Below are 17625 nucleotides of genomic sequence, written 5' to 3' on the forward strand. Positions count from 1 at the left end.
TTAATTTTCCTTTAACAATTTAGATGTCATCATTTGATAGATATATTTAGTTTTAATAATGCTTAATTTTCTTGGTACTTTTTATCATTTAATTAAATTTATTTTGGGTTTGATTTTATTTGACATTTTGATTTCTACCCCTGCTTTTATTTTTATTTTTTTAACCTGAGCTCAAGCAGAGTAACATCTGCTTTAGCCCCTTATCTTAACTCTCATTTTTAATTTTAATCTCTCATTTGAAATGTGTTTCTTGTAAATAACAAATTAGGTTGTTTCTAAGAAACAACATAGTGTCAGATTCTAATATTCAATCCATTATACTCTCAGTTTGTATTTTATATGTGCTATAAATATATCATTTGATCCTACCAATAGGGAGATACTTATTTCCAGGAAAGCATTATAAGTCCCATTTTAAATGTTAGTAAACTGAGGCATACAGAGAAAAAGTAACTTGTCCAGGACCACACAAGAAATATGAGATGCTAGATTTCAATTCATCTCTTGCTGACTACAAGCTCAAAATTTTATCTACACTCCTACTTATCTGTCTTTGGGAGTGGTTATAGAAGCAAGGTTTACATAGAAAATAAGGTCAATAATTCTCTGTTAAAATTGTGTATCCCACTCTCCTGTCACTATCTTAGGTTCCCTCTGCAGTCTGCAGTGAAACTTGTCAGGCTGGATTCAGGAAGTCCCCTATGGAGGGGAAGGCTCCCTGCTGCTATAACTGCTCCCCATGCTCAGAAGGGGAAATCTCCAGTCAGATGGGTGAGTTTCATCAGGGAATTCTCTTCTCATAACCATAGAGAGATAACATAAGAAAGACAACATTCTTCTAAATTTTTCTGAAACACCAGGAATGTCAAGGACTCAATAAGAAATTGTATGATACTGAGGAAGACCAGAAGAATATCCAGATATAAGTCCCCAGGACATGGCATATTTTATCCAGTGAGAAGGAGGATCTATAGAAGAAAAATTATTCACTCGTTTCTTGAACAACAATCACTTGTCTTCTAGAGAGTGTGTGTGGATATGACTATAGCTAAAGATTAAGAATAACATGTGTGGCTGTACACATATATGTATAGGTGTACATACATACATGTAAATATGAGTGCATCTATTTATGTGTACTTATCTACATTTATAAATGAAAGAGAGAAAACACACACACACACACACATACACACAGATGGATTTTTTCTCCTGTGTTGGAACCAAAATTTTCCACAAGACATAAAATTGTTCATTACAAGATTCCATTGCTAATCTAGTCCCCCCCCCCCAAAAAAAAAAAAGAAAAAGCTGGGGGAGATTCTCCCAAGAACTTTTCTAAGTTCTAGGAACTTTTTTCTAAGGAAAACTCATTGAAATGAGTGCTATAATTCTCGGTAGAGTGATATTAAATTTGAATGAATTAAGGTGAGGTTTTTAGTCTGGCATCAAGTTGCAAAAATCAATGAAAGGAATTGCCTTCATGATAGAGTCGGGAGGTGTTAGGGTTAGATATTTAATAGATGAATAAGCTACTACCCCTTTACTCTACCTAGGCTGTTATGTTTTCTTAGTATTATTCTCCCTCCAACATCAGAGTTCTTGAGGCTGTGGTATGAGTCAAAAGTACTTGGATGATTTGATTTGTGCTGAAGGAGACCAAATTATGTACTCTTTGAGAGTTAGCTTAAGTAAGGTAAAATCAGTAACAAGGCGTTTGACAAATACAGAAATGAAGAAAAGGGAGGAGAGAAGCTAAATCTTCGCTGTCTTCTTTCTGATCTAAAAAGGGGGTATCCCTTAGCAGCCAGTGTGTTACAACTCCCCATCAGGTAGCTTTCTTTTCTTTTGCCTTCTCCCTCTCAATGTCTTTGTCTCACTCTGTCTCTGTCTCACCATTTCCTTCTATCTCTCTTTTTTCCTACTTCTGACAAATGCATCTGGTTATCTGTTTCTCCCCTTCTATTTCTTGCACAAACTCCTCTCTCCCTCCCTTCATTCAACCTCCTCCTCCTCTTCTTCCTCCTCCTCCCCCCTCCTCCTCCTCCTCCTCTTCCTCCTCTTCTTCCTCTTCTTCTTCCTCCTCCTCCTCCTCGTTCTTGTTCTTCTTGTTCTTTTTGTTCTTGTTCTTGTTCTTCTTGTTCTTCTTCTTCCTCTTCTTCTTCCTCTTCTTCCTCCTCCTCTTCTTCTTCCTCCTCCTCCTCCTCCTCCTCCTCCTCCTCCTCCTCCTCTTCCTCCTCCTCCTCCTCCTCCTCCTCCTCCTCCTCCTCCTCCTTCTTCTTCTTCTTCTTCTTCTTCTTCTTCTTCTTCTTCTTCTTCTTCTTCTTCTTCTTCTTCTTCTTCTTCTTCTTCTTCTTCTTCTTCTTCTTCTTCTTCTTCTTCTTCTTCTTCTTCTTCTCCTTCTTCTTCTCCTTCTTCTTCTTCTCCTTCTCCTTCTCCTTCTCCTTCTCCTTCTCCTTCTCCTTCTCCTTCTCCTTCTCCTTCTCCTTCTCCTTCTCCTTCTCCTTCTCCTTCTCCTTCTCCTTCTCCTTCTCCTCCTTCTCCTTCTCCTTCTCCTCCTCCTCCTCCTCCTCCTCCTCCTCCTCCTCCTCCTCCTCCTCCTCTCTTCTTCCTCCTCCTCCTCCTCCTCCTCCTCCTCCTCCTCCTCCTCCTCCTCTTCCTCCTCCTCCTCCTCTTTCTCCTTCTCCTTCTCCTTCTCCTTCTTCTCTCACTTCTTTTTAAATGGCTTTCTCCTTCCACAACTAAGCAAACCTTTACTCCAGGATAAGGTGCAAGTAACTCTTTCTCTACTGCTGTACATTTCCAAGAATGAATAAGATTAGGTTTTAGAATTTCTGAATGTTGGCCCACAAACAAATCAGTCTGAATACCTACTTATATCTGAGAACAAGGAGGCTTTGTAAGGGGACCTCATCAAAGAAAACATTGGTCCTGCTTTCTAGTTTGGCTTTATTACAAATTGGACTCATTTTCAATTTCATTTCTTTATAGACTATTATACCCCATTACTCTTAGTTTAAAAATGGCACTGTTGGAAGTCTGATTCTTAAACAATCATTCTTATTTTACTTCAGCAAAAAATATATATATAAAGAAATGAAACTGAAAATTAGTCAAAATCAATTGAAATGCACATAGTGGGTTTGAAAAGATTTTTCCTCCCATATAACCAATGAAAGCCATTAAAAGAAGAACATGGAAAGGAACTTTGAAAGCAGCCAAGTCAGGATGTTGATGGTGCAGATGGAGAATGAGGGGATGAATGTTTCAATGGCTGACTTTAATATTAAGTATAATGGTTATGGAGGTTGTTTTGTGGAGGGAATGAAAAATAACTTAAACATTTTACACCTTTCTCTAACTTATGGATCTGGTTTCATCTGAAACATTGGCTCATAACTGATTCAGGGCTGAAACCTATCAGTATCTTCGGAGAATCACATTTGATTTCCACAAACTTGATTTCCCACATAAAACCCATAGCATTTACATGATTCTTCAAGCTCCATAGAGGCATCTGAATGTTATTTACTCCCTCTGCTGATTAATAATCCAATATTCTCTCTATCTCATTATTTAAATGATTGTCTACATCCTGTAAGGAAACAGAGAATCAACCTAGCTAGGAATGCTTAAAGCAATAGGCTTTTATTTATGGATACATTAATCAGCATAATAAAAGTTAATGATAGTGCTGGGACTGAATCTCTAACTTCAGCACTAAAGGAAACTCCTAGATTAGGAAAAAACTCTACTTATGAAGTTCAACAATTTAGCTATTTCTTATTTTCTGAGAGATTACCAGAACATTGAGGAGTTAAGTGACTTTCACAATATGACAAGAGTATGTATATCCTGTTTTGCCATCAGTTCTCTATTTCCTATGTCATACTGCACTTGGAGAGGCCACAGAAAATAAATCACCTGAAGAAATTGAGTAATAGGATATAGTTAGGTTGGGTAAATATCCACCTGATCACTGTCCTTATGGAATCAAAATGGCATTATATCTTGGGAGAAGGCTTGATGCTGCCCATGACTCATCCAATGGCCTTTTATTTATCCTGGCTTTCCAGTTGCTTTCAAGCTAAGAGTAGGGAAAAGAAGAAAACAGAGAAAAGGCTCATTCTATAAAAACATCCTAGAAGTTCAAAGTTCACACTACCCAATAATCACATCTGCTGCATTGATATGGGATTATATGGGTTTTTCCATTGCAATGAATATAGCTTTTTAAGTTAGTATTGAGGATGATGGCAATAAAAATTATAACAACCATACATTTACATAAGGTTCAATTTTGTACTACTTATCTTCTTACTCATTTGATCCTTCCAATTATTCTGAAAATGTAGACCAGTAGAGAAAGAATTACTTCCTCCTTTCCCTGGAAAAGATTTACTTAGTTGTGGGAAATAAAAGCCATTTAGAAAGAAGGGAGGGAAGAAGGAGAGAGAAGGAGAAATAGAGAAAAGAAGAAGAAGAAGAAGAAGAAGAAGAAGAAGAAGAAGAAGAAGAAGAAGAAGAAGAAGAAGAAGAAGAAGAAGAAGAAGAAGAAGAAGAAGAAGGAGGAGGAGGAGGAGGAGGAGGAGGAGGAGGAGGAGGAGGAGGAGGAGGAGGAAGAGGAGGAAGAGGAGGAGGAGAAGGAGGAGGAAGAGGAGAAGGAAGAGGAGGAGGAAGAGGAGGAAGAGGAGGAGGAAGAGGAGGAGGAGGAGGAGAGGAGGAGGAGGAGGAAGAGGAGAAGGAAATGACTTCCATTTCATTGATAGGAAAACGATGATGTACAAAAGTGATTAACAAGAGAGACATTTACAAATTAAAAAAAAAAAGTTTTCCTATGAGAAAATTCGTCAGCTATTTAATGTCATCAATCATTAATCACTTAGTATATGAAGGATTTGGTCATAAATAATGGGAACAGAAAGATTAAAAGGAAGTGATATCTATATTTGGGGAGTTTCCACACAAATGGAGGATAAAATAATTTAAAGAGTATATGCATCTACCAAAATGTATAAAATGCATATAAATTATTTGTGAAAAGGTTTAAACTTGGAGCTGGAAAGATGAAGAAGGATTCATTTAGGCAAATCTCCAACTAAAGTTATTGAACAACACAACACAAAGAAGTTATCTTGACATTTGATACTAAAAATGCTCTACTCTCTAAACATACTGTATTAAGTGATTAAATTAAAAGGGAATAGGTACTATCAGATAAGTAAAAGAAATCCAGAAAATCAATATGATTTAAACCTAACCAGTGGCAAAAGGTATAAACAGAGTCTGTCTAGCTCTGTATGTCATGTAACTTACCAGTGACTTTGTCACTCAAGAAAGAGGGATGGGTATTTTATATTCTGTTGAGGAAGAAGGAATTGTTGTACTCTCCTGATTTTTTCCTAAATATTGGAATGAAGATAATTTAAAGCATTTAAATTTAAGCACTTGTTTTGTCTCCTGCAGATGCAAATCAGTGTGTGAAGTGCCCAGAGACTGAATATCCAAATAAGCAGAGAGATCACTGCCTCCCCAAGACTGTGACCTTTCTGGATGTGGAAGAAACTTGGGGGATGGCCTTCACCATTGTGGCTGTTTCATTCTCTTTACTGACGGTGCTAGTTCTGTGGATCTTTGTGAAATTCCAACATACTCCCATAGTCAAAGCCAGTAACAGGAACATCAGTTATATGCTCCTCACCTCCCTTATCTTCTGCTTCCTCTGCTCCTTGCTCTTCATAGGCCGTCCCACCATGGCTACCTGCCTTCTCCAACAAACAGTATTTGCAATTGCATTTACGGTGGTTGTTTCCTCCATTTTGGCCAAAACCATCATAGTGGTTCTGGCTTTCAGGGTCACAGGGCCAGGGAGCAGGATGCAGATATTCATTGATTCTAGAGTGCCCTACTATGTTGTTCTCATCTGCTCCACAATTCAAGTGGTTTTCTGTGCCATCTGGTTGGGGACCTATCCCCCCTTTCCAGAAGCAGACACAAGCTCTGAATCCAGGCACATCATCCTCACATGTAATGAGGGCTCTGCCTTTGCATTTTACTGCGTCTTGGGCTACATGAGCTTTCTGGCCCTGGGCAGCTTCACCATAGCCTTTCTGGCCAGGAACCTGCCAGATGCCTTCAATGAAGCCAAGTTCATCACTTTCAGCATGCTGGTGTTTTGCAGTGTCTGGGTCTCTTTCCTCCCAACATATCATAGCTCCAAAGGGAAGGCCATGGTGATTGTGGAGATCTTCTCCATCTTGGCCTCCAGTGCTGGGTTACTAGGCTTCATTTTTATTCCCAAATGCTATGTGATCCTGAAGAGAGATCCCAAAACTCTGAAAAATCCTTCAAGGAGAAAACCTTCTTCTACTGTCTCAGTGAGGGGACTCCACCCCAAGCACAAACAGTTTCATTTTTGGGTGGGGCTGGCTCAGTCCTGAAACCCATGGAATTCAATTCAAATTCTAACTCTAGCTGAAGCCCAGCAAGGGGCCAACCTGGGACCCCACCATCGAGCCCCCTTTAGCTTATAGTCAAAACCCCCTATTATAAAAGAGCCAAACTAAAACCTTCTCTTTGCAGAGGTTCCAAACATGCCATCTATGCCTAGCTTGGTATCCCAAGGAGCCTCTGTCTCTTCTCTTTACTCTCATCTATTTCCTTAACCAGACTAGACTTTAACCTTACTTCCAATCCCCATAATAAACCTCTATTATCAATCTAGGTTTTCAGGTCTGTAAATTCCTTTACAGGGGACTCTTTGCCACTAGAAAGGAACCTGAGAACTCCCTACCCTTGTGCTGCTACTAGACCTCATTTAGACCTTATTTAACTCCCTGACTGCCAGTAACCCTAATTTCATTTGGGTACCCCATATCTAAACCTCATCAGTCCTTCTGACATTATACAAAAATACCCCAAAACAGATCAAGAATACAGGCTAGTCAAGAGGCAAGAATTTTTCTTTTTCTTTCTTTTTTTTTTTTTTTTTAATTTTTTTTTTCCCTGAGGCTGGGGTTAACTGACTTGTCCAGGGTAAGTCAGCTAGGAAGTGTTAAAGAATTTTTCTTTTTAAAAAAAATTTAATACGTTTATTTTATATCTAAAACAATTTTTTTACATTTGCTCTTAAAACTTTGAGTTCCACTTCCTCTTTTTTGTTTGCCATCCCCTATTCCATTAAGAAGGAACAAAACATTTCTTTAAATGTCATGTTGAGAAAGAAACCTATATCTTTCCCCCCCAAAAAAGAAAACTCATTAAAATAAAGTTTAAAGAAAACATATTTCTAAACATATTCAGAAGCACTCAGTAATTTTTCTGGGTCTAGATAGCACTTTTCATCATATGACCTTCAGAATAGTCTTGATCATTGTTTTGCTGAAAATAGCAGTCATTTGCAATTGACTATCCCACTAGCAATAGATTGCTATTGTGTTGTACACAGTACATTTCACTTGCATGAGCCCATGATTAGCTTTACAAGTTTTTCTGAAAATGTCTTGCTCATCATTCTTATAGCATCATAATAGTGCCCTGTCATGATTGTGTACAACAATTCATTCATCCATTCTGCAGTTAATAATTAGGCATCCCCTCAATTTCCAATTCTTTGTCCTAATAAACGAGATACTATAAATGTTTTTGTACATATAGGTACATACAAGTGGAGGGTAGATGTGGAAGGTGAACTATTACAGACCAGAACTTTAGGGAAGCAAGTACCTAGGAAAACATGTTCATTCATCACCTAAACATAGCTAAAAATTTAATGTATGTGCAGACCTCATGACTAAGAAAAACAATAAATTGGTATAAAATATGTATTCAGCCAGGATGAACAAGAAACATAACTTCCACAGCTATTTATACACTAGATGGACAAAAATCTTGTCCTTCCAATGAATAAACAGATTGCTTATTTGCATTACATGTGACCCGTGTCCTTTTTATCAGTGCAACACAAATGGGCAGACCCAACTAGGGGGGAATGAACAGGGGCCTAAAAAGAAAATCCTTTGGTGAATACGTTTCCCTATTAAGCAACTCCAGACCATCAACAATGTTAATTAGGGGAAGGCTCTGAAGAGCTACTTTGGCAACATTTCATTTTAGCTGGTTCTTCATTCAGGCACATGGCTTTCACATTTCAAGCTTTGTGTGACAGAGCTTTGTATTACAGAGCTAAAATTCTGTTAGAATGGGACAAACACAATTTGAAGTGAGCATAGGAGAGGGAGACTCAGATTCAATTCAAACTTCAAAAATAGCCTTGTTTTCAATAGAAATATTGAGTGTTTATGATATTTCCTCTTTGAGTCAGTTCTGATGAGTGTAAGATTCACTCATTGTCTTTCATCTCCTCCTCCACAAATTCCTTCTGTCTCCACAGTAAAGAGAGGTACTCTGTCCTTTATTCTTCTACTTTGCTTATATCATCAATCTTTATCTCTAATTAATGAGCCTCTTGGTATAAAGTATTAGATAGGCATCAATGCCTAGTTTCTGCCATTCTAATTTCCAATTATCCCAGTGATTTCTGTCACATAGTGAGTTCTTATTGCAAAACCTGGGATTTGGGAGTTCAACAAATACTATTTAGTTTTATGTCTGATACAGCTAGCCATCTTCATTTGCATATTTTTAATGAATTTCTTTAAAATTCTTGACTTTCTCTTCTTCCAGGTGAACTTGGTTAATATTTTTTCTAGCTCTGCAAAGTAATTTCTTGGGAGATTGATTGGCTGGGCACTAATTAATTTAAGTTGGATGATCATTTTTATTATCTTAGCTTGGCCTATCCTTGAGCACTTGATATTCTTCCAGTTGTTTAGATTTGATTTTATTTGTGTGGAAAGTGTTTTGCAATTGTGTTCATATAGTTCTTGACTTTGTCTTAGTAAGTAGACTCCCAAATATTTTATATTATCTACATTTACATTATCTACATTTTAAATGAAATTCCTCTTTGTATCTCTTGCTGCATTTTGCTGGTAACACATAGAAATGCTGATGATTTATGTGGATTTTGTATCCTACAAGTTTACTGTAGCTGTGAATTGTTTCTAGTAGGTTTTTGTTTTTTGTTTGTTTTTTTTTATCCTGAGGCAACTGGGGTTAAATGACTTGCCTAGGGTCATACAGACAGAATTTGCTAAATGGCTGAGGCCAGATTTGAACTCAGGTCCTCCTGACTTCAGGGTTGATGCTCTATTCACTACACCAACTAACTGCCCTTCTAGTAAATTTTTAGTTAATTTTCTAGGATTCTCTAAATATATGATCATGTCATCTGCAAAGAGTGATAATTTGGTTTCCTCATTACCTACTCTAATTTACTATAATTTCTTTTTCTTCTCTTATTGCCAAAGCTAACGTTTCTTTCTTTTTTTTTTTTAATTTTATAATTATAACATTTTTTTTGGACAGTACATATGCATAGGTAATTTTATTTTATTTTTTTACAACATTATCCCTTGTACTCCCTTCTGTTCTGAATTTTTCCCCTCCTTCCCTCCACCCCCTCCCCTAGATGGCAGGCATTCCCATACATATTAAATATCTTATAGTATATGCTTGGCACAATACATATGTGCAGAACCGAATTTTGTTGTTGTTGTTGTTGCAAAGGAAGAATTGTATTCGGAAGGTAAAAATAATCTGGGAAGAAAAACAAAAGACAAAATGCTCACAGTTTACACTCATTTCCCAGTGTTCCTTTTCTGGGTGTAGCTGATTCTGTCCATCATTGATCAATTGGAATTGGATTAGCTCTTCTCTATATTGAAGATATCCACTTTCATCAGAATACATCCTCATACAGTATCATTGTTGAAGTGTATAATGATCTCCTAGTTCTGCTCATTTCATTTAGCATCAGTTGATATAAGTCTCTCCAAGTCTCTCTGTATTCCTCCTGTTGGTCATTTCTTACAGAACAATAGTATTCCATAACATTCATATACTAGAATTTACCCAACCATTCTCCAATTGATGGATATCGATTCAATTTCCAGTTTCTAGCCACTACAAAAAGGGCTGCCACAAACATTTTGGCACATACAGGTCTGTTTCCCTTCTTTAGTATTTCCTTTGGATATAAGACCAGTAGTAAAGCTAACATTTCTAATACATTATTGGATAATAATGGTGATAGTAGGCAACTTTGTTACATCTGATCTTAATGGGAATGGTTCTAATTTATCTTCATTACATGTGATGCTTACTAATGGTTTTAAATAGAAGCTACTGATTGTTTTAATAAAAACTCCATTTATTCCTATGTTCTCAAATGTTTTTAATAGGAATGGGTGTTGAATTTTGTCAAATGCTTTTTCTGCATCTATTGAGATAATCAGGATTTTTGCTAGTTTGGTTATTGGTTATAGTCCATTATGCTAATAATTTTCTCAATATTGCACTAGCCCTGCATTCCTGGTATAAACCCTACTTAATCATGGTGTATCATAGCTCCTAATTATTGCTCTAATTTTCTCTTTATTAGTGGAAAGTACACCCTTTTCATTTTTGATACTAGCAGTTTGATTTTTTTCTTTCCTTTTTCTAATCACATTAACTAAAAGTTTATTTGTTTTGTTTATTTTTTTCATCAAAGTAACTCTTAGTTTTATTTATTATTTTAACATTTTTCTTTCAATTTTATTAATCTCCCCTCTTATTTTCAGAATTTCAAATTTGGTATTTAATTGAGGGATTTAATGTGTTCTTTTTCTAGCTTTTTAGTTGCACATTAGATTGATCTTCTCTTCAGTTTTATTCAAAGAAGCATCTAGAGGTACAAAATTTTCCCTAAGAACTTTTGTGGCATTCCATAAATTTTGTGATGTGGTCTTATTATTGTCATTCTCTTGGATAAATTTATCAGTTGTGTCTATGATTTGTTGTTTGACCTACTGCTAGATTATTTAGGTTTAGATTATTTAGTTTCCTATTAACTTTGGTCTATTTTTTCCTTTGCCCTTTATTACTGTAATTTTTATTTCATGAAAAAGAGGTGCATTTACTTATTCTATCTTTATGCATTTGATTTTGAGGTTTGTATCCCCCTAAAACAAGGCCGATTTTTGTGTAGATTCCATGTAACATTGAAAAAAAATGTATTTTCTTTTCTCTCCCCATTAAATTTTCTCCAAAGGTTTGTCATATCCAACTTTTCTAAAATGCTATTTACTTCCTTAATTTCTTTCTAATTTCTTTTGTGATTTGATTTTTCTAGGTCTGATAGAGTGATGTTGATATATCTCACTAGTATACTTTTGCTATCTTTTTCTTTTTGCAACTCTCTATAATAATGAAGGGACCCCCAAAACTCTCTAAAACTCCTAGAAGGTGAGATTCTCCTTGAACCCTGTGTCAGTGGGACCACATACAGGGGAAACAAAATAAACAGCTTCATTATGTTTTCTAGGTGGGGCTAGTTGAGTCAGGAGCTGGAGAATTCCAATCCTATTGAATTAAAGAGACTCATTCAATTCTATTCAAATCCAGCTCAAACTTCACCCACCAATCCCCATGGGGAACTGCCCTTGGCTTGTAGCCAAGGCTTCTATTATAAGAAGAGCCAATCTTAAACCCTCTCCTTTCTGAGGGCCTAACATGCCATGTCATGTTATGCCATGCTATACTATGCCATGCTATGTCAAGGAAACCTCTGACTGCTGGAATGATATTCTCTTTCAGTGTTACCCTCTCTTAATCCTCATCTAAGACTTTATATCTCTCTATCGGGATTCCTCTACTGGAAATTTTGCTGATCTGTCAGGACCTTGCTTTTAAGGAATTCAGCCTTTTTATTCATGCATAGCAAAAGCTAATTTCCCAGTGCCAATAATAAACTTCTTCTTATGAGTCTGCCTTTTTAGGTTCATAAATTCCTTTATGAAGGATCTCTGTGCCACCAGAAGGGGGGTTCCCCAAACTCCCTACCTTGTGAGAATCTCCTTTTGCATTTAGCCAATTGTTTTTTTTATTAAAGCTTTTTATTTTCAAAACATATGCATAGATAATTTTCAACATTCACTCTTGCAAAATCTTGTGTTCCAAATTTCTTCCCTTCCTTCCTCCTCCCCCTCCCCAAGATGGCGAGTAATACAATATATGTTAAACATGTACAATTCTTCTATACATGATTTCATAACTATCATGCTGCACATGAAAAATCAGATCAAAAAGGAAAAGAATGGAAAACAAAACAAAATGCAATCAAGAAACAATAAAAGGAATGAAAATATTATGTTGTGATTCACACTCAGGCCCCACAGTCCTCTTTGTGACTGCAGATGGCTTTCTTCATCACAAGTCTATTAGAACTGGCCTGAATCATTTTATTGTTGAAAAGAGCCACATCCATCAGAGTTGATAATCATATTATCTTGCTGTTATCATGTACAATGATCTGCTTCTACTCATTTTACTAAGTATCACTTCCTGTAAATCTCGCCAGGCCTTTCTGAAATAATCCTGTTGATCATTTCTTATAAAACAATATTCCATAACATTCATATACTATAATTTATTCAGCCTTTCTCCAAGTGATAAGCATTTATTCAGTTTCCAGTTTCTAGCCATTATAGAAAGGGCTGCCACAAACATTTTTGCACACATAGGTACCTTTCCCTCTTTATGGTCTCTTTGGAATACAAGCCCAGTAGAGATACTGCCAGATCAAAGGATATGCACAGCTTGATAGCCTTTTAGGCCAATTGAACATTTAGATGAGCTTTTTGTTCATTGGACTTTTTTTCCCCAATTTTACAAGTTCTTTTTTAAAGGAGTTGATTTCTTTTTCCACTTTACCAAATCTATTTTTAAGTAGTTATCTCCTTTTTCCATTTCATAAATCTATTTAATCTATTTTAAGGCATTTTCTACAGATAATTTCTGTGCTTCCTTTTTCAAACTCCAGCAAAACTCTCATTTCGTTTCAACATTTTTCTTCAAACTCTTTTAAAGATCTTTTTGGAATTCTTGCATGATAGCCTAACAAGATGGTGTCCAATTTATATCCCTCTTTGAAGTTTCACCTGGATATGGTTTGCCTTTAGTATCCTCAGGGTTTGAGGTCTATTCTTCTCTGTCTCTGTCTCTGTCTCTGTCTATATTGTCAGAGTCCTTTTCTTTGGCTATTTTAAAAGATTGAGGTCTGCTTTTAGGGCAAAGGGGAGATTGTCCCAAGCTTCCTCTATAGATGACAGTAGCTTCACACTGCACTGGGGCCAGTGCTTCTGGCTTCCTTCCCATGCTGGATGGACATGGCCATGTCCTGCATTATTTTGGGGTCCAGAAGCTTGCTATTTGCCTTCTGTAGTTGTGGAGATCTTACAACTGACTCACTGGCTTCTGAATCAGAACAAAGTAGTCAATGCAAATTATTTTGGCTAAAACCCTTCTAGTAGATTCCCTCAGGCCATGGAGGCCTCTCCACCCTAGGTCCTGGTATGTCATCTGCCTTGGGCTATCTCCCCCAACTCTCTTCCCTGGTCCATTGAGGCAGACCTTTCCTGAAGTTCTTCCAAAATATCTTCTGGTGGAAATTTTTTACACTCCGAATATTTGTGGGTTCTGTCACTCCAAACCAGTTTAGAGGTTTGATCCGGTATTAATCTAAGGGAAGTCAGGAGGAATTTAGACAAAGACTTTATTTCTCACCATCTTGGCTCCACCCCACCTCACTGAATTCTTTTTTTTTTTTCATTCTTTTTTTTTTTTTTTTCCCCTGAAACTGAGCTTAAGTGACTTGCCCAAGGTCACACAGCTAGGAAGTCTTAAGTGTCTGAGACCACATTTGAACTCGGGTCCTCCTGAATTCAAGGCTGGTGCTCTATCCACTGTGCCACCTAGCTGCTCCCACCCCGTTGAATTCTTAAAACATTCAAAGTTATGCTATGATATTTCCTTCCAAATTATTTGTGATGTATAAATTGTCATTAATGAATCAATTAACTTTGAATCTATCTTCTCCCCGCTTTTTTATAAATGAATTGTGGAACATCTTATAAAATATTTAAAGATATCCCTAGAAGCATAGGCTTAGATGTTAGGATTACAAGGTGAGAACTCAGGTTATCTAAACAATTCTCTAGCTCAGAATTCACACCTTTGGTTCAGGTCTTTAAAGGGACCTTTGAACTTCTTTGAACTTTGAACTTCTGAGGAGGAATTTACATATTTAAAGGAGTTTACACCTTTAAAAGGAGTTCTGAAAAGGAGTTTACACAACCTTTAAAAGGAGCAAATTCATTGGTTGAAGCAATTTTCCCACAAGCCCCAGAGTTCTCACATGCCTATTCTCTTTGAGGATAAAAGAGGAAACAATGAGCTTGGAGAATAGTCTAGGAGATTGAGTTTAGATGGTGGTCTGGAAGGAGAGTCTGGCTGGAGGCTCCAGAAGCTTCCTATGAAACCTGCTCACAGAGGAAAAGATTTTACAGAGAAAACAGATCTCCTCCCAGAGAAGGATTACAACTGAGAGATGACAGGACCTTTACACTTAGACAAATACAGATTCCAAGGATCATATGATGTATTGAGTGTAACAATTACACAAAAATATTTCAATAACATAAAAATGTGATGATAAAGTTTCTGGACAAAATTGCCTCTACTCATATCAAAACAAACACTCCCCCAGTCAACTCTTTCCAGATAAAGTTTCAGTTTTCATTGAGCCCTTCTTTGTCTCCTGCAGATGCAGAGCAGTGTATGAAATGCCCAGATGATGAATATCCAAATAAGCAGAGAGATCTTTGTCTCCCCAAGCTTGTAACCTTCCTAAATGCCAAAGAACCTTTGGGAATGGTTTTGGTCTTAGTGGTTGTTTCTTTTTCATTACTGACAGCTATGGTTCTGTGGGTCTTTGTTAAGTTCCAAGAAACTCCCATAGTCAAAGCCAATAACCAGAATCTCAACTGTACTCTCCTTATCTCCCTTACCTTCTGTTTCCTCTCTGTCTTGCTCTTCATAGGCCATCCTACCACTGCCACCTGTCTCCTTCAACAAATATATTTGCTATTGTGTTCACAGTGGCTGTTTCCTCTACTTTGGCCAAAACCATCCTACTGGTTTTGTCTTTCAGGATTATAAAACCAGGGAGCAGAATTCAGATGTTCATGCATCCTAGAGTTTCCAAATATGTTGTTCTCATCTGTTCAGGGATTCAAGTAATTTTCTGTGGCATCTGGTTGGAACCTATACCCCCTTTCCAGAAGCAGACACACACTGAATCCAGACACATCATCCTTACATGTAACGAGGGCTCTGCCTTTGCATTTTACTGTGGTGGCACTGTGAATGGAGCCAACCATTCTGGAGAGCAATTTGGATCAAAAAGTTATCAGTGTGCATGCCCTTTGTTCCAGCAGTGTTTCTATGGGACTTATAACCCAAAGAGATTTTAAAGGAGGGAAAGGGACCCACATGTGCAAAAATTTTTGTGGCAGCCACCTGCCACAAAATTAAGACAACTCTGAGATACCACTACACACCTGCCAGATTGACTAAGAAAGCAGGAAAAGATAATGATGAATGCTGGAGGGGATGTGGGAAAACTGGGACACTGATGCCTTGTTGGTAGAGTTGTGAAAGTATCCAGCCAATTTGGAGAGCAATTTGGAACTATGCCCAGTAAGTATCAAACTGTGCATACCCTTTGATCCAGCAGTACTTCTACTGGGCTTATATCCCAAAGAAATACTAAAGATGGGAAAGGGACCTGTATGTGCCAAAATGTTTGTGGCAGCCCTTTTTGTAGTGGCTAGAAACTGGAAAATGAATGGATGTCCATCAATTGTAGAATGGTTGGGTAAATTATGGTATATAAATGTTATGGAATATTATTGTTCTGTAAGAAATGACCAACAGAAGGAATACAGAGAGGTTTGGAGAGACTTGTATGAACTGATGCTGAGTGAAATGAGCAGAACCAGGAGATCACTCTACACTTCAACAACAATACTGGATGAAGATATATTCTGATGGAAGTGGATATCTTCAACATAAAGAAGATCCAATTCACTTCCAGTTGATCAATGACGGACAGAAACAGCTACACTCTGAAAAGGAACACTGGGAATTGAATGTAAACTGTTTGCACTACTGTCTTTCTACCCAGGTTACTTATACCTTTAGAATCCAATTCTTACCATGCAACAAGAAAATTGGATTATGCACATATATTGTATCTAGGTTATACTGTAACACATGTAAAATGTATGGGATTGCCTGTCATCTAGGGGAGGGAGTAGAGGGAGAGAGGGGAAAATTTGGAAAAATTAATACAAGGGATAATGTTGTAAAGAAAAAAAAAGATTACTCATACATATGTACTGTCAAAAATTATAATTATAAAATTAATAAAAAATTTTTTTAAAAATTCAAACTATTCTTCAATTGATAAATGGTCAAACGATATGAACAGGCAATTTTCATATGCATAAATTGAAACTATTTCTAGTCATATGAAAAGATGCTCTAAATCACAATTGATCAGAGAAATACAAATTGAGACAACTCTGAGATACCTGTACATACCTCTCAGATTGGCTAAAATGACAGGAAAAGATAATGATGAATGTTGGAGAGGATGTGGGAAAACTGGGATACTGATAATGTTGTTGGCGGAAGGGTGAATGGATCTAACCATTTTGGAGAGCAATTTGGAACTATGTTCAAAAAGATGTAAAACTGGGGGCGGAGCCAAGATGGTGGAGAAGATACACACCACTGTGTAAGCTCCTTTCTTCCCTCACAACCAACTAGATTTAATCAGCCTCAGAAATAGCGTTGGATTGATAGAATCCACAAGGACTGGAAGCACAACTTACCAGCTGAAGAGAATCTGGAGTTTCAGCAGGAAAGGTCAGCTCCCAGGGGAGGAAGAAGAGAGGCCAGCGCAGACGGTGGGGTAGTGGCACACTGCGCCGGTCGCGCTGGGGAGGGCTCTGGGATCAGAGAATCCACTGACATAAAAGAATCTGGCACAGGCTGTTAGCCCTTCTCTGCTTATAAAACAGCAGTTCAGAGGAGAAATCTAAGCCACTTTAAAATTTAAAACTAGATTAGATCTTCCCAGATCCTGGGGGTGACTCAGCAGATCCCGGTCCGGGGGTGTGGCCAACATAGGCAATCCAGGCTTTCGCCTCGGGGTAGTTAAGAGATTGAAGAGTGGGTGGGACGGTAACTCATAGTGCCTGGCTCGGCTGGCTGGAGGCTGTGGAACGGAAGTCCCAGAGAAGCGGAACCTTTGAACTAGGGAATGCGGTTCCTGGCAGACACTTCCAGTTTGAGTGCAGGGGCTTTTCACGTCACCTGCTGCAGACATCCACGCCACACGGGACGCATAGGCTAGGCTTTGAGTCGCCTTTACTGTTCAGTCTCAACCTCAGGGAAGCCACTAAAACACAGCACCCTCAGGGCACAGCAGTGCTAGTCACCTCTGGGGCACTTCCAGTGAGGGGGGTGGGGAACTCTCTCCCAGAGCTCTCTCTTAGCTCAGGCACAGGGGCCACTGCATCCATCCGGTCTGGGAGGAAGTTGGTAAAGAAATAAATAAATAATTTCCTACCCCAGGGACAGACCCCAAAAGATTTTTTAAGTATGAGCAAGAAG

General features: G+C 37.8%; 1 protein-coding gene and 1 gene segment (V, D, J or C); one reads left to right on the plus strand and one right to left on the minus strand.

The window, feature by feature from the left end:
- LOC141556155 (immunoglobulin lambda variable 9-49-like) overlaps positions 1 to 17625 on the minus strand; it is a 1090947-nt gene that overhangs the window by 800150 nt on the left and 273172 nt on the right.
- Positions 652 to 6723, plus strand: LOC141551546 (vomeronasal type-2 receptor 116-like). The gene is made up of 2 exons (XM_074283295.1): positions 652 to 771; positions 5467 to 6723. The coding sequence occupies exons 1-2, from the start codon at positions 702 to 704 to the stop codon at positions 6438 to 6440; spliced, it is 1044 nt and encodes a 347-aa protein (XP_074139396.1). The 5' UTR covers positions 652 to 701; the 3' UTR covers positions 6441 to 6723.

Source organism: Sminthopsis crassicaudata, chromosome 1, assembly GCF_048593235.1.
Source record: "Sminthopsis crassicaudata isolate SCR6 chromosome 1, ASM4859323v1, whole genome shotgun sequence".
Classification (NCBI taxonomy): Eukaryota; Metazoa; Chordata; class Mammalia; order Dasyuromorphia; family Dasyuridae; genus Sminthopsis; species Sminthopsis crassicaudata.